General features: G+C 39.7%; 1 protein-coding gene across 3 annotated transcripts in view; it reads right to left on the reverse strand.

The window, feature by feature from the left end:
- Positions 1-18,506, reverse strand: part of SLC10A7 (solute carrier family 10 member 7) — a 253,249-nt gene that overhangs the window by 29,859 nt on the left and 204,884 nt on the right. For 2 of the 3 annotated variants that reach the window (XM_036853914.1, XM_036853915.1), the window contains one exon: positions 9,947-10,020. The exons of the other annotated variant lie outside the window; for it this stretch is intronic. In XM_036853914.1, coding sequence (XP_036709809.1) covers positions 9,947-10,020 — 74 coding nt within the window. The remainder of the gene's footprint in view (positions 1-9,946; positions 10,021-18,506) is intronic. 3 annotated transcript variants of the gene reach the window in all.

Raw genomic sequence — 18,506 nt, forward strand, 5'->3', positions numbered from 1 at the left:
CACTCTTGTTCCTGCTCCAGTCCTGAGACCGAGAGAGCAGCAGACGACGCACCCCTGGAGCTATTCCTAGAGGACTCAGAGGTGTGATGGAAAGGACCTGGGCTTTGATGTCAGAGACCTGGTTTTCAATACTGACAGTGCTACCCACCAGCTACGTGATCGGGTGACCTGACCCGAATACCCTCGGTTTCCACATCTGCTCAAATTAATTGGGTCTTCGTTTCTGTGCGAGGGCTTTCTCTAGTTGTGGCAAGCGGGGGCCACTCTTCATCGCGGTGCGCGGGGCCTCTCACTATCGCGGCCTCTCTTGTTGCGGAGCACAGGCTCCAGATGCACAGGCTTAGTAATTGTGGCTCACAGGCCCAGTTGCTCCGTGGCATGTGGGATCTTCCCAGACCAGGGCTCGAACCCGTGTCACCTGAATTGGCAGGCAGATTCTCAACCACTGTGCCACCAGGGAAGCCCTGTTTACAACTTCTTGATAAGTGCTTATGATTCTGTCTGGCCTGCTGTCCCTTTTGGAGCACTGACTTCTGGAAAGCATGATTCTATTTTGTGTGGTTTTTTTTTTAAATCTTTCTACAGTATCAATTACACTGTGAGACTTTTGGGGAAAATCATATATATTTCCTTTCATAATGGGTTTTTTAAAAGGATAACTTTCAAATAGTAAGGCATTCTGAAATTGTTTTTAAATAGGCTTAAATTTGACCATCAGCTTGCCAGGAAGACACAGTTTTAAAGGAAGAAGGCCCCCTCTTTTGGAGTGAAATACTGGCACACTTCCACATCCAAGCACAGTGGTTTAACCAGACTGCTAGAAAGGGGACTCAAGAGAACATCTGAAGGCAGAAATATGGGAACCCCAGCTACAGATTAGAAAAATCAGTACAGGTTTTTATCCTTCCTAGACATGACCATGAGGCCATGGAATGAAGTGAGTGATTCCTAGAAATCAGGGTCCAGGTCTACTGACTCTTTAAAAAAAATGTTTGTTGTTTATCTTTTTATAGTACTTAGTGGTGTGTCATAAGCCTCTATGTCCTAAGCATCTCATTTTGGCTAATGATGAGATAAAAAAGTATCTGAATGTAGGGCACACCATGGCCAGGCTAAAGTTAAAAAAAACACAAAAAACAGAAAATCAACAACCTTGGTTGGTGCAAACTGGTTCCCACTATCATCACTAAGCACCTACACAAAGTTTGACCGAATGCTCTGCTAGGTCAAATGCTCGCCTAAGAACCTGGGTGGGTGAGCTAGTTTCTCTGGAAGCTGAGAGGTGATTATGGATGTATGTGATATGGTGGCTCTTACACTTTTGCGTGCATAATACCCTTTTTTTGCGATGTGTTACAATCAGGCTCCAGGGTCTTATTCTTAAAAATTCTGAATCAGTAGGCCTCAGATGAGACCCCGTAATGTTTTTCTTTGGAAGCAATTTGCTATATTTTTAAGGGCCACCCTTTGAGAAATGCTGATCTTATGCTGTCCCTCTGAATGACTCAAGATTCTAAAGCTAACACTTAAGTCTTTCAAAATCAGAAAATTATTGAATGTTAGAACTAGAAGGATCCCAGAGATCATCTAGCCTAGACTTCTCATGTTAGCAACCAAGGGCTGATACAGGAGCCTGGGTTTCACAGCATAGGACCTTCCCCAGAACTCTCATTACAGCTCGGCACAGTGGCTAAGAGTCAGACCTGGCTTGACTTCTGGCTTTGCCATTTGGGGTCATGTGACTTGGGCAAGTTGTTTATCACTCTGGACCTCACCTCTCTTGGGGGGTGGGTGACTGTGGTAGTGATGTGAGCTGGTGCATGGAAAGGACTGTTGGAATGTGACCTGCACCAGGCTGGTCATGCATAAGCTCCAGATTCTTCCAGCAGATAGAGTACAGCGGCTGAAGACATTTGAAGGGTAGGTGAAAATTACCTGTACTCTCCACTCCCACCACCTTGCCAGCAGCTTTGAATGAAAGCAAGCTGCCACAGGTACAGGTATTTTTAGGTTAACACATATTAGCAGTAAAAGTGTCAACTAAAGTCCCAGCTCTGACCTTTCCAGTGCTGTCACTAGCACCTTGCACGAGAGGGTCTCTCAAAGCAGGATTCAGTAACCCTTAAGGTCAGCCTCAGGCGACTACAGGGCCTACGGACAGAGGCTGAGCACGAACTGGTAGGGATCAGGCCTTCAGCACAGCCCTGGGGACTTCACATTCAGGATAAGGGATTTGCTAGATTCTTCTAGCAAGTGGGAAGTGTGTCTCTAAAGTTTTAAGGCAGGCTACGTATCAGTGAGGGTCCATTTATTACATTTATCATGCAAGGCAACAAGTCAGTAATTTCATCAATAAAAACCTATTTCTGAATTCATTATGCTAATTAGTAAAGTCTCTGGTTGATAGAGATATAGATAACAAAAGCATCTGTTGTAGCTGCCTCTGGAGTACTTTCTTTTTGATAAAATAATAGCTGAACACTCCAGTGAGAATTTTCCATGAGAGTAGTGGGCTGTCCTGGGCGCCGAAGTCTACACTAACCATCAGCATAAAATATTTTCAAGTAAATTACTTCTTGTAACACGCATGTAGCCTATTAAGTACCCAATTAATCTCCATTGTTATTATTATTGTTACTAATTGAAAACATGTTGAATAGAGAAACAATTTAAAAAATAAATCAACAAAAGGTATAGAAACTCTGTTATATAAGCTGGATTAATAAAATCTAAATGGAGGTGATCTGACTGCAAATCAAGAATTATTCCAAGTCTTAAATTAGCTCTGGTTCCTACATGGTATCAGAAATTTGGGTTAAAGTTCCGTGAAAAAGGGACAGCAGTAGCCAAAGCCTATATGGTAACTATTTGAGAAAGGGGGTAAAATTTCATCAAGCAAGATGTGAAGTAGTATTTTTCAGACCTTGGATCATGACCCATTAATGAGTTGCCAAATCAATGTAATGGGTTTTGATCTAGCACTTGGCTAGAAGATGGAATGTATCATGGGAAGTGAGAGTGAATGTTGTTTTGTCAAACTTTTACACACATGCAAATGTTTTCTGGATCACACTGTAAAATATATTTCTAACTACAGGTTGTGGTTAAAAATGTCTGACAGTCCCCGGCACAGGAAACATGGAGAAGGAGCAGAAATGTGAGAGTATCAGGGCATTGGTCCTGGTGAACACTGCACACTGCGAACATCTCCTGCAGTATCGTTAAGAAGAATGGTACCTGAGCATCAGGCTAGGGAATCCCCAAAGAGGTTTTAATGTCTTTTATTTGATACTTATGCGGAACCTGGGGACTTTCTAAATTTTTATTACGAAGGCTGGATATGCTAGTAATGAAGTTCAGACAGCAAATTCAGAATCAAAAATTCAAACCAAAATAATCTTCAAAGCTCCAAACATAAGTGTATCACTTTGTTTGAGAACTTGCATCTCTCTCTTTCTTTATGTGGATCAGAAAACAGTACAAAAGGACAGACATTACCCAACTTGTTTTCACTATGGTGGTAAATCCTACTGGGCCTTTAATTTCAGTGGCATCTTTAAGACTCTGTCAGATGCCAGATGAATGGATAAAGAAGATGTATATATATATATATATATATATATATATATATATATATATATATATACATACATACAATGGAATATTACTCAGCCATAAAAAAGAATGAAATAATGCCATGTGCAGCAACATGGATGACCCTGGAGATTATCATACTAAGTGAAGTAAGTCAGACAGAGAAAGACAAACACCATATGATATCACTTATTTGTGGAATCTAAAATATGATATAAATGAACTTGTTTACAAAACAGAAACAGACACCCAGACATAGAAAACAATCTTATGGTTACCAAAGGGGAAGTGGGGGAGGAAAGGATAAATTAGGAGTATGGGATTAACAGAAACACACTACTATACATAAAATAGATAAACAACAAGGATCTACTATATAGCACAGGGAACTATATTCAGTATCTTGTAATAACCTATAATGGAAAAGAATCTGAAAAAGGATATATGTATATATATTGAATCACTTTGCTGTACACCTGAAACTAACACAACATTGTAAATCAACTATACTTCAATTAAAAAAAAAAATCTGTCAGGTGGTAGAGGACCCTATACCGTCTTTCCTTACAGAACTGAAACGCCAAGAGCAAACTGCAGGACAAAAAAATATATTTACGCTTATGCCTCAGAGATGAACTTCTATTTTCCGTCTTTACCCAGGACTCCGATTTCTACTTTGATCATTTATTGTTAAGCAGCACTGTGGTACTCAGTTTGCAAGAACAGGGTGCAGACACTGATGCCCCCAAAAGGTAAGGGCTGGTTCATCAAGACACACTGTAACTACAATATAACCTTTTGTTAATAAAGAAAATATAAGGACTGTGTGCCAGTTTATGGCGGGCCATAAGGAATATATACATATGGCCACAATTATGGATACCGAAGATTTTTAAACTGTCTTATAACTAGCAATGTAATCAGAAGTAATTTTCTTTTTTAAACCATCAATAAAATGATTCAAACCCACACTGAGAGTGTACACTTAGAATACTCAGAATCAGTCTAGCACTTTTGGGTCTTCAAAGAGCTTTCACATCCTATCGTGCAATGCAGTTCTGGAAGTTAGGAGACCTGGAATCTAGTCTCTGTTAGTTATATGCTCTGGCATAAATTTTTAGAATTTTTTCTACGCTTCACTTCTTTGTATGAAAAATAAGATAATAATTACTGATTTGCTAATATTCAAGGTTATTTAGGTAACACGAGTTAATGGGTTAAAGGCTTTAAAAAAGTTCTTCCCAATTGTAGGGCAGTTTCATCAAGATAATAGTCTTCATGTGCCAAATAGAATTGCAGAGAAGTTTTAGGGGGAAAGAAAAACAGAAATGCAAACTTTCCTATTTCAATTCCATTTCCTCTGGAGAAAGTAACCCAGATGTTATTAAATGATCTTTTCAGCCCAAGCTGCAGGGTAATCCTTTAGCACTCTTGAAAAGCTTCCAAGTAAAATTGAAAACGAGATCCTTTTCAGAGTTTGTGTCTCCTATGAAACTCTTTGGAGAGTATGAAGACAATTTTTAGCCTCTTTAGGAAGATGTAACAGTCATATTTCCTTTCTTGTAATATTGTAACATTATTTACATAGCTGTTCCTTTCAAGAACTCTTTTCCTTTTCACACATAGCAGGGAAACTGTTATCTTATAGAATGGTGGTAATATCAGTCACTGAGCACAAGACTCATAGGAACTTAAAGCTGGAAGGAATCTCAAGTATCATCTTGCCCATCTTCTCATTTTACAGATTTGGAAATTGAGGCTGATAGCAGTTAAGTGATTTGTTCAGCTTTTGGTGAGAGAACTGCAACTTCAATCCCAACTAGAATCAGGTACGTATTCTTTCCACTCTTTCCAGAATTCTATGTCTACCAAAAAGCTATATTCTTTTGCTTAATGCATAGTTTCTTATCACAGCTCAGCTGTGTAACTGCAAGCGTAGACTCATAATGAAGTTCAGTGTGAGGAACAGATGCCTTGATTGGTCTTTGTACACAAATGTCTATAAATGGTAAGACCCATAGTGGACTTTTAATACACATTGATCACGACACTCTATTTAAAACTTAAAGAGCATTCTTTCAATTCAGAAAAGCTTTTGGAAACAAACAACTGGTCTTACAATTGATTGCCAATTGTCAGTTGACATGCTCTAGGAGTATATGCTTTCATTTTGCCATTTGGAAACATGAAAAACTAATATAAACATATGCTCAACTTAAGGATCTCAAACATCCTTAAACATTCTCTTTCTAGGAATAGTGAGACAGCTTTCTATATATATTAGAACTCTAGATACCAAAGTGATTTGAACACTCAAGAGAAAAAGATAAATAAAATAAAAGTAAAATACTAATTCCACAGGGTCCCTCGGATCGAATTTCTTTTGTGATGAGCTCTATTGACTGAGTGAGCACTGAACCATTGGTAACTAGGGTGCAGGCTGTTCTCCCACCTCTGCTATGTAAAATATCTTCTCATCATTATACAAAAATCATCATCAAACTAGAAAATAATTTGGGAGAGTTCATGGCTTTTGGAGCAACCCATAGCCAGTGATGCTGTCTTGATAAAATATAATTATCTCCAACCCTGAGGTGCAACTACAGGAGAGCAGCAAACAAGCCCTGTAGTATTGTTTCAGATGAAGCACAGTGAAAGCTCTGCACTTCCTCCAGGCCTCCTCTTTCTTCCTGAATGAACTCCAGGGAATGGCATCATGTCAGGCTTTCCAGATGGATTATGTGAAGCCATAGCTCAATGTCATTTTCAATAGGAAGCCTCATAATTAAAGGTCAAATAGTCACTTCATCTGCAATCAATCAGTAGAAAAAGTACTAATACGAAGAACTAATCAATCAATGGCAAATGCACTAATAAAAGCAATGAATCAAATTCAGCATGTGTGTAGAGGCAAGTACATTGAAGAGATTGAGACAGGGCAAAAGCAAGAACAATAAAATAAATTTCAAGTGTATGTACAAGGGACTATTCAGAAGCCTTCTCAAAGCCAGAGTTTTCATCTTTGGTTCATTAGTTACCTGGGTACCACCGGGCCTGCAATAATTTATTCTTACAAATACTGTATATAATAATAAAACATGTTATTTCATAGGGTTTTCTTAATGTATTCTATTTGAGATGTTATGTGTGTGTGTATGTGTGTGTGTGTGTGTGTTTAAAATCACTAGAAGAAATATTTTGACAGTGATGACAAAAGGGATAGATATATTTTCTACATGCCAAATAGATGCATTTTAATCTGCTGTATTTCATCTTGGTGAGAAGTAAGAGAAAGTATAACTCTGAGTGATATTACCTGAAATTTGCCCCCTGCTTTCTGGAATATGAATTCTTCACACTTATTGTGATGTTCTTTCATTGCTATGCAGATGAGAAGTTCCATTAGGATAATTATCGGCCTGTAGCTCAGGTCACTGCCAGGCATATACTCTGTATCAGAGATGTCAGGTCACCAGTAGAGAGAAACATGCATTGGATCTTGTGAAAACTGATACACTAAATTTATAGGGCTTAACAAGTCCATTCAAGCAACAGGACCCAAACACCCCTTGCTGTATGTAGAAATAAGGGTGCTCCTGGGACAAGAGTGATTCGTGCCATCTCACTGAGATAAGGAAGCAGCAAAGAGGTCACCTTTATAAATGCTACCTAGGAGATTGCAGGCAGGAAGCCGGGTCTAATCCAGGCATGATAGAATAGCCTAGCTGGAAGTAAAATTCCCTAATCTAAGAGCTACGGAAGCTGAGGCCTGGGGATGTCTCAGTGGAAGAGTCAGGATGAGTATTTAGGTCTTGCAATTCCAAGAAAGCATAGGTCTACCATGTTATGGAAATAACTAAGGATTTACACTACGATGGTTACTTAGATACCACATTAGTATCTTATTGGAGGACACAAGTATCTATTTCATGGGAGAACATTGCAAAAGCAAAGTGCAAAAGCAAAAGTCCAAGTTAACCCAAACATTTTTAGCACAACAGCTACTTTTGATTGACGTTCAGAGCACCTGTTTGCCTGAAAATTAGAAAGCATCAAGGACAGAAGGATATGGCTTTGAGATTAAAAAAATGAAAAGAGGGCTTCCCTGGTGGCGCAGTGGTTGAGAATCTGCCTGCCAATGCAGGGGACACGGGTTCGAGCCCTGGTCTGGGAAGATCCCACATGCCGCGGAGCAACTGGGCCCGTGAGCCACAATTGCTGAGCCTGCGCGTCTGGAGCCTGTGCTCCGCAACAAGAGAGGCCGCGATGGTGAGAGGCCCGCGCACCGCAATGAAGAGTGGTCCCCACTTGCCGCAACTAGAGAAAGCCCTCACACAGAAACGAAGACTCAACACAGTCATAAATAAATAAATAAAAGAACGTGAATTTCTAAAAAAAAAAATGAAAAGAAAAAAAAAAAGATAGGATGGGTAGGTATTCTGCTTACAGAAAAGAAAAGAATACTGATCACGGTGCAATATGCTTCTCGGGTAGAGCTTTGTTCACCACCACCAGCTCCAAGCACAGGAGAAAATCATGGAGAAACAAACACAACCCATTTTGGTTGTCCTGACAAAAGCAAATCCTAGGGGTGGGGCAGGTCTGAAAGGCCACTGCAGAAATGCGGAAGCATACGTGGTGCAGCCAGGACTCAGCATCTGCTCTAACGACACAGGCTCATTTGACCCCTGACTCGTGACCTCTGAGGGGCCTGGCAGCATCCGCCTCTGGCCTCCCTACCTTTGTAACAACCCCTTCCTTTTCAGCAGACCTGGAGCACCGGGCATCACATCACAACGACCACATGAAGGAAGAAGGGCAAGATGATTTCTTTGAGGCCAACAGTTAAACCACACCTGTTACATGAACATCTGCAGGACCGGGGTCAGGGGACCGGAACCCTGGGAATGGTCATACCCGTCATAACCAATACAGTTAATAATAACTAATAACAGCTGCTGCTTTAAGGGTATGTGCTATGTGCCAGGCAGCACACCGAGCTCTCTGGGTGGGCACTCTGATTGCGTCCACAGCAAGCTACACACAGCACAAGTACTGAACACATGCTGTCATGTACTGACTTGTACTAGGTACAAGTCCTGTGCTGGGTCCTTAACAAAATTTTATCTTTAATCTTTCCAGCAGCCGTAAGAATTAAGAAAAAGTAAGAAAATGGCTTACAAAGTGAGAAAGCTAAGGTTCAGGGAGCTTAAGTGATTTGTCCAGGATCACAAAATCAGGACTGGAATGTGGCTTCCAAAAAGCTCTTTCAACTTCTATTTGGTGATGATTATAAAGAAAACCTAACAGTCATAATGCAACATAGGGACAGTATATATATATATATATATATATGTATAATTTCTTCAAATAAGCTGAACCCCTAGATAGCAATTGCTTCTTTAAGAGTATGTCCAACTTCTAAATCATTTCCCAAACTTTGCAAGACTGAAAATAATTCTATCAGACAAATATGTTTGGGGCTAGTAAAACCATTATGGAATCTCTTTGTTTCCTAGTTTATAGACTGAACTTTAACACGAGCAGACTTACAGCAATGTCATTCTCTTTAGCCAGTCGCACGTCAAAATGTAATGGAAGTTTTAAAACTAGTTTTACCACAATGTGCCTACGACCGCAAGGAGTTTGTTAATGATGTATATTTCAATAAAGTTTCTCATTACTTAATGACTTTTAATGACTAAAAACATGGATTCCAGATGTCTGGACAGGTTATTGGGATAATGTCATTAAACTGGATAAAGCTAAGTAGAAAATAGCACTTTTCTTGATCTATTTTTGTCCATTAAATACGTACTTATTTCATTTTAGGTTCTGATCAGATTGAGTTAATGATAACTATGTCGTGTTTCTTTATAGAAATAACATTCTGAAACGAACTTCAAACTAATGTCAATATCAAACGAGAGCAATAACATTATTTCCACCTTGCTCCAAGCTTCCAGAAAACATAAGGTGACATTTTCCAGGGGTCACTCTAGAGCCTTCCAAAGCCAAGTTTGTGCTCATTGCACCCCCCACCCCCAACTATGCACCCCCAGACTTTTAACATGAACATTCTACGTTGAAAATCTTTGATGAGAATCGAAAACATGATTACAAATAAAGCTAAATCCTACACTATTAAATTTAGGCCCTCAAAAAGGGGTTCAATCCAATGATGGTATTTCAAAGCTATGACCCATCCTCACTTTGCTATTGTTCTTTAGGTCACAGAGTGGAAAATACCCCCATTCCATTTAATTTGAAGAGTTGTTTGAATTTCAAAATCGTAAGATGCAATTATCTGAGGGTAATATTAAGTTGGTTTTTAAGTCTGTGGGTCACTTACCCAATGTGAGGGATTTGTGTGTAGAACAGAACATGACAGCCACAGTGTCTGCTGGTGTGAAACCTGAATTATTCCTAGTGGCAAAAGAAAAAAGTGTTTTACAAATAAAAAGCATATTTAATACATCCTCAATCAAACGTAGTACCTACCTTTGTGCTAACATCCCTTTGATCAGTCCTGGTGACAGAAGTAATTCTATACCCAAATGTACAGAAATGTCCAAATTTCTTTTTAGAGAATAACTTCTGAGTCATTTATCCATGAAAAGGAGACAGTCTTAAAAATGTGTGGTGGAGGTCTTCTAAAATCACATATGTAATCAGCCTGTGGCACAAGACTTTATAAAAATCACGCAGCAAGGAAAGTTAGCTCAGTCACTAGGCAATCACTTGATTTTAACCCAGTGGCTTGAAAGAGTTAATGTATCTCAAAAAGGTTTCCCTCAAGGAGCAACACATCCCTTTGGCAGCAAACAACACCTTTGAGAAATACACCGTATGAACAAAGATTTAACATCATATGTTTTAGTAAAAATAATAAATTACCAATTTTTATCCGTTACTGTGTATCAGGTATTCCCTTAAGGTCTTTGCATATAAAGACAAAAACCCTATCAGGCAGGCAATACAATATCATTATTTACAGATGAGAAAACCGAGGCACACAGGAGTTATGTAACCTGGCCAGGACCCCATAGCTAGGAAGTGACAGAGCCAGGATTTAAATCAAGTCTGGCTCCTGTGCCTGCGCTTAACTGCTATTGTTTTATTGTTATATAATGTTAAGGATAAAAAAAATCTTGCGTAGTCAAAATCCATTAAATGTTATGGGGATCAGTACTGGTGAATATCATAATCAGATTTCCTATTTTAGATCATAAAGATTTAGAGAACCAGGAACCGAAAGGGTTAGAAATGTAACTATTATTATTGCATGCTTAATATGTTAGAAACTATTCCTTCCTGCAGGATCAGTGTTTGAAGATACAGTGAGTCTGTTCATTCCCGCCCTGAACGCAGACAAGAGAGCTAGCAAATGGAAAAATGTCCTAGCACCCGACTGCATGCATATAGTTGTAGATGTAACAATCTATCCAATTGTCAAGGATCTCTAAAGAAAGAGACCCCACCATTTCCCTTAGTAACCTCATCCTTATCCACAACTTTCACTGGGAGAAAAAGCTTCCCTCAACAGATCCCACACCCTGTTTCTTTGTTATGTACTCACCGGAGGGGGGCAGGACCCTCTCCTCCACCACCTGCTCCTCTGTACATATGTTAAGAGAATATTTCAACTGCCCTGTAGTCTCCTCTCCTTTGAAAAATCATGTAAGCTCATGCTTCCTAACCAGTCTTACCTGCAGCCGTTTTTTTTTTTTTTTTTAAATAACATCTTTCCAAACTGAATTTTTGGTGTCTCACCTCAGTTGAAAGAGAAGGAGGGAGGGAGACAGAGAGAGAGAGAGAGAGAAAGAAAGAAAGAGAGAGAGAGTCTCGAGAGGATGATCTCAAGCTTGGCAGGGGGGTGGGGGATGATGATGAAGCCTGTAGAGAACTTCTTGGAGGAAATTACAATTGAGCTAGGCTTTAAAGAACAAGTTTAGACATGTGCAGATGCGGATTTTAGGTCAGGGAGAGCAGAACGGAAGCATGCAAGTGCAGGAGGCAGTTGGCAAAGCGCAGACTCTCCAGGCTGACTTGTGTGCAGGGACACTCGCTCACGTCCAGGAGCGTGGACTCCATAAGACAGGATAAGGGGAACTACTGAAGGACACGGGACAGTAGAATGGCATGGTCAGACCCGTTCTTAAGGAAGAGTAGTCACACAGCCCAGTATAAGGCTGAAGTTGATGAGCCCAGGCAGGGAGCAGAAAGCTATGAGGGCCTGAAGAATCACAGTGAGTACAGGAGCTGGTGGTAAGAGACACGAAGATAGAATTAAAAGAACTTGTCAACTGGTCACTTCTACGAAATATTCCCTCCCAACAGCTTAAGAGCACAGGCAGTGCGGGAAACACACTGGAATTTAAATCCAGACCATCCTTTTGCTTAGATATAAAATGGGGATAATACTGTCTGCCTCTTGGGGTCATTGTGAGGATAAATGCCAATGTCTGTTAAGAGCTGGGCACATAGCAAGTGTTTAAAAATGCTAGTTTACACTTTTATTGTTATTGTTGCCTTGAGAGAAGAAGAGAGATTGAAGAGAAATTAGAAACTTTGAGAGAAGTATCAAAGCATTAATGGAAATAAGGAATGGAAGAGGAAGCCCAGTAGGGTCTGGGCAGGAGACCCAGGAGTTGAGGTTTAAGTTTACTGAATTTGCAGTAGTGAAGGGGGCTGTGTTTTCAAGAAATCTGGTGAAGAGAAGAAAAGGGCCATGGAGACGAACCTGTTTATACATAGAAAGTGATGATACAGCAGGTAGAAATAATGGACGAGACCACGTCCTCAAAGGGGCCTGAGAGGATGAGACTGAGATTAGCCAGAGAGGAGAGTATCCTACAGTCTGAGAGTCTGTGAGCTGGAAGCAAAAGAGACAAGGTGAGTGAAAAATACAGAAATTTTTCAGGTGGAGAATAAGAAAGGGGAGGTAATTTACATCAGAGAGTTTACTTTCTTTGCAAAGCATGAGGCACTTCAGTCATCTACAGAGAAGTCTGAGGGAATACTGAGGCCTGAGAACCTAAGAAATGAGGAAAACTTGACATAAGCAGATTGGGGAATATGACCTACGGTCAATTCACAATGAATAAAAAATGTCTCCAGGAATGAACGCCCAGCTGTGACTGTGGAACACGTGGCAGAGCCAGCTGGCCTAGTCTGGGGTCTTTCTCCAGCAATGCTCTGGTGTCAATAACGCTGCAAAGGCCTTTGAGGTCTTCGGCTGCCCTTGTTTGTAACCAGTTGTTGCTGCATCTGGATTTACACAGTTTGGTTTTCTTCCAAGGGAGTCCGGCAATACACTTCTTCTTTGGTGAACGCTGTTCTGCTTGAGCCATTTCTAATGTGTCTAGATCTCTCTGGCCAAGAAAGCTCTGATTTAATCTGGCGCTGGCTGCCATGTTGGAGCAGTATTTCCAGTGTGGCTAAAGAGGATGTTTGCAAGATATGCCTACTTGTCCTCAGCTCCGGGGTAAGGAGACCGAAGGTAAGCCCACACGGGGAGGTATCTGGCCTGATGTGGGTTGGAACACTGCCCTAGGGTCCTACTGACACAAAGCCCTTCAGTGGGGAGAGAGAATCAGGACGTAAAGATGGAATGTTTGAGGTTAAAAACAATATTCCACCTAAATAGGGCTGACTTATACTCTGTGTCTACAGTAACAGACTGTTCCACATCACAGATCTTGGAGAAGCCAGTAGAGCACGTGCTCACTTAATCTTCCATCCAAGATGAGGAGGAGGAGGAAGAGGATGGTGAGTAACCACAGCAGTAAACATTAAAAAAATTTTTTTCTATCATATATATATATATATATTTTTTTTTTAAATTGAAGTATAGTTGATTTGCAGTCAACATTTACTGAGCACTTTTCTAAGCACTTTGCATCCAGTTCTTCTTTCTTCATAGAACAGCGTTATACGGCAACAGTATTTTTGCCTTGTTTTTTCCGAAAAGGGATCTTGAAGCACAGTTGCCTCAAGTCACACCGCTAATAAGGAGGCTGCCCCAAATTGTGAAGACAACTTTGCCTTCGGAGAAGAACATTATAAAAACTCAAAACCATAACCAAAATCACCACACAATTTAGTGGATGACAGCAGCTATCCCGGTAACTAACCCTCCCTCACCCATGCTCTGTTCAGGGGTGGTTAAATGGTGAAAAGTCATGACAACACACAGAAAAACAAAGCAACCTGCACATTATATTAAGTGGTAATGACTATAATTATTTTCTGTGATTATCATCTCTATTGTGTCTGCTCACATTCTTGAAAGGAATCGCATTACTATTTATTTTCGAACTCTACCTTATCTCTATTTAATATTGATTTTCTTTTTATCTTGTTTTTATAATTCTTTTGATTACTTTGGCTTCCCTCGAGATGTTTATTTCCTTTTCTTCCCAACTGGTCTTTTTATTCTCTCACAAAGCTTTCATTCAGTGTTTTCCACATAATATTTATTTTGCCTTCCTTTGAGTACCCACAAAGGAAAACATGTCAGAAGGTTTTACTAGCAGAATTACAGAATGTGGAGCAGAAAAGGTCCTCTGAGATAGTCCCGTCTAAGCCCACTGTTTTTACAGGGGGAAACTTCCACGTGAAATACTTTCCTTTGTTAACCTCTGTACCTGTGTGGTTTTTTTTTTTTTTTTTTTTTTTTAACAGAACATGGTTTAAAAATCTTTACCTGGGCTTCTCATCTTTTTTTTTTTTGAAATTTTATTTTATTTTATTTTTTTTATACAGCAGTTTCTTATTAGTTATCTATTTTATACATATTAGTGTATATATGTCAATCCCAATCTCCCAATTCATCCCATCACCCACCCCCACCCTGCTTTCCCCCCTTGGTGTCCATACGTTTGTTCTCTACATCTGTGTTTCTATTTCTGCTTTGCAAACCGGTTCATCTGTACCATTTTTCTAGATTCCATATATATGCGTTAATATACGATATTTGTTTTTCTCTTTCTGACTTACTTCACTCTGTATGACAGTCTCTAGGTCCATCCATGTCTCTACAAATGACCCAATTTCGTTCCTTTTTATGGCTGAGTAATATTCCATTGTATATATGTACCACATCTTTATCCATTCATCTGTCAATGGGCATTTAGGTTGCTTCCATAACCTGGCTATTGTAAATAGTGCTGCAATGAACATTGGTGTGCATGTGTCTTTTTGAATTACGGTTTTCTCTGGATATATGCCCAGTAGTGGGATTGCTGGGTCATATGGTAATTCTATTTCTAGTTTTTTAAGGAACCTCCATACTGTTCTTCATAGTGGAAATTACATTCCCACCAACAGTGCAAGAGGGTTCCCTTTTCTCCACACCCTCTCCAGCATTTGTTGTTTGTAGATCTTCTGATGATGCCCATTCTAACCGGTGTGAGGTGATACCTCACTGTAGTTTTCATTTGCATTTCTGTAATAATTAGTGACTTTGAGCAGCTTTTCATGTGCCTCTTGGCTACCTATATGTCTTCTTTGGAGAAATGTCTATTTAGGTCTTCTGCCCATTTTTTGATTGTTTGTTTGTTTTTTTTAATATTGAGCTGTGTGAGCTGTTTATATATTTTGGAGATTAATCCTCTGTTGATTCATTTGCAAATATTTTCTCCTATTCTGAGGGTTGCCTTTTCGTCTTGTTTATAGTTTCCTTTGCGTGCAGAAGCTTTTGAGTTTCAATAGGTCCCATTTTTGTCTTTACTCGTTTTAGGAGACCTCGTCTATCACCAGGTGTGTGGCACTAAACAAGTTACCCAGAGTTCTGGCTTAGTCGGCCCATCTCTGAAATGGGTAGGAGACTTCCCAGGAATAACAATGCTCCTCTTCTCTCCTTCCCTCCCTTTCTCCCTCTCCTGCCCTCCAGGTCACCCTCCTTCTCTCCCAGGGCTATGGCCTGAGGCTGAGTGAGACATCTGGTTGAAAATGTACTGATAAGGGCTAAAGCACCTAATGCAAATATTTATATTTGTTTTCTTCCTTTTCCTTTCTTAATAGTTTCTTTTGTCACTCTAGGGACACTCTAGGTTTCTGTTACTCTAGTTATCAATCTACCAAACTATCTTGTATATACTTTTAAAAGGTTCCCAATTACTGCTTTATTTTTCTAAGCTTTTTCAACTTTTTTCTTCTACCTTTGAAGCTTCTGAAAGTTGCAGAAAGCTTAGGTCACTATGGACAGTGGACTCTTGGTTTGATGAATCAACTCCCCATTCCAAGCAACTGTGACAGAGAAATGTCCAAAAGAATATATTGCAAAACTAGAAATGCTAATTCTCTCTCTTCCATAATTAGTTTTTGAAATAATATACACTACTGTGATATAACAAATATTTTACAGTAGCTAACATTTCTTGAGCACTTACTATATACTAGGTATTATGCTGAGGGCTTTATGTGCGTATTATTTAATTCTCCAAATGACTCTATGAGATAGGTACTACTACTATCTCCATTTTATCAATGAGGAAACTGACAAAAGTTACAAAGTTATTAAACAGGATTGAAACTTGAGCCTGTCTGACTCCAGAGTTGGAATTTTTAACCCTGACGCTCTTCTGTGGGCAGATAAATGAGAACACAGAATAACGACTCTCAAATGTATTTTAAATACTCAAAGTAGAAGAGGCTCCCCTGCCAGACACAATGACATGTTACACAATGGTAACATGTCAGGTCTGTAAACCTAAGAAATATTAACCAGGTAAACAAGTGTTGCAGGGAAGTTGAATTTTCTAGGCTGGTTCTCTCCTGGTTTATGCTAAACTTCCACCATCAGAGGTCAGTGGCATGCTGTACAAAAAAAGACAGACTGATTTCTATGTTGAGATTTTTGTCTCTGGAAATCTGGATTGGTTTTAGCTTTATTGAATTGGCAAGTAAAAGAAAAGAAAAAACCCACCACAGGCCAATTTCACTAATTTTAAGAAGGAAGGAACAAAAAGTAGGAAAAGAAAAGAACTCAAAGAATAAACCAATGGGTCCTAGTTCTAACTCTTGGTATCTTTGACTAATTTGTGTGTGTGTGAACTTGGAGAATCCAGTTATATGCTCTCTACAAATTCCCCAACCAAAACAAGTATTGTGAACATTAAAATTAATTGAAGTAGTTTAGTGCAGTGGAAAAAGCACGGGTGAATTCTTTTGGAAATGTCAAATGGAGATGAATTTCAATTCTAAGTGCAGTATTTGCCATCGATTTTGGGTAAGTTACTAAACTACTAAAATCTGATTTTAGGCAAGTCCCTAAACTACTCTAAGTGTGGGTCACCATCTGCAAAATAGCAACAAAAATGCATAGTAACCTAGTCTTTGGCTGTCAGACTTACACAAAATAACATATGCACAATCCCTAGCACAGTGCCTGGCACAGAATAGGGTTCAATAAATGTTGGTATTTTTCATTCCTCCAATAAAATCCTCAGGTGCTATGGGGTCTTCCAGCATGAAAACAGAATGTGCAAAGCATAAATTTTGTCTAATTGAAACATCTCCAAATTTTAATGGCATATTTTGGGGCTACACAACCACTACCCAGGAGCATGATTACATCTACTCCATATTCTGTTGTTTACCAAAGAAAATGCATGTCTGGCCGTGGGCCAAGCAAGTTCAAAACACAACAGAACTTTAGTGAAGGCAGAATAAGGCAGAATAGAAGGGCCTCAAAACCACAAGGCTTTATGAAAGTCCAGCCTACTCCATGCTGAAAATTCTCACTTCGAATTCAACTAGTTGTGATACATCCCTCCCCCAGCCCTCCTTCAGCAATCCAAGTAGTGGCTGTTCTGTGCTTTCCAAGGAATTTTTCAGTCACTGACAGTCTGATTTGATAGGATGACTGGGTCTGAGGATTACTTCTGCCACAAGGACCAGCAAGCAGTCAGCGGAAGGCAAACATCTTTTCGAAGGTGACATAACAAGCCATTTACAAAAAGAACTTTAAAATAGCTCCTACTCTCAGACTTACCCAATTAAGTCACATTTTCTCTGTGACTTAATGGCTCCAGGCTCTACTCTTACTTCATAAATCACAACCACAAGCTTGGGAAAATGCTTCAAATTACACCAATCAATAAATTTTTATTGACTGTTTACAACTGGCCTCGTGCTATGGCAAGTGCTCTAAGAGCCAAGTGCCTAATGTGAGGCCTGAACCATCCATGCTCTGACGCTATTTCAGGCCCCATAAACCACACAGGCCCCTTCCCTTGTGGCAGCTCATTGCCAGCACCTGGCATTCAAGGCCCTCGCAATCTGGCCCAAGCTTATTTTTCCAGTTACTATTATTATTTTTAATTTTCCTCTACTCCTATTGTTCCACCAGGTCTTTGTGTGTGTGTGTGTGTGTGTGTGTGTGTGTGTGTGTGTGTATGTATGTGTTTGCATGTCTACATTTGCTTTACTATTTCTTCTCCTAAGAACTCCCTCTTTGCATCTGTGTTTGCTGAATAATTAGCTATTCTTTATGATTCACGTCAAATCCCATCTCTTCCATGGAGTCTTGTTCTACCACTCTCTTTGGAAGTGCCTTCTTCTTTGAATTGACTCCAGGTTGTGTTACTGTCACACTAAGAGAACACTCAGTTACCAATGCATATATCTAGTCTATAAACTCATATAGGATCAAAATCATTATTTGTGGTATTCACTATGGTAACTTTCTCCTACCAAAGGCTTAAGTCATATCTGTTGAATGTATAATACTGGTGGAAGAAGTGAGGCTTTAAGAACAGGAAAGATGAACTAGGACATGGAGATCAATTTTGACATGGGGTCAGCCTAAGCAAGGGACAGAAATGAGAATGCTTGAGGTTCTTCCAGGGAACAGCAAAGATTTTACCTCAACCTAAAGCTTAGATAGTGTGAATGCTAGTAGTGGT

Source organism: Balaenoptera musculus, chromosome 5 (genome assembly GCF_009873245.2).
Source record: "Balaenoptera musculus isolate JJ_BM4_2016_0621 chromosome 5, mBalMus1.pri.v3, whole genome shotgun sequence".
Classification (NCBI taxonomy): Eukaryota; Metazoa; Chordata; class Mammalia; order Artiodactyla; family Balaenopteridae; genus Balaenoptera; species Balaenoptera musculus.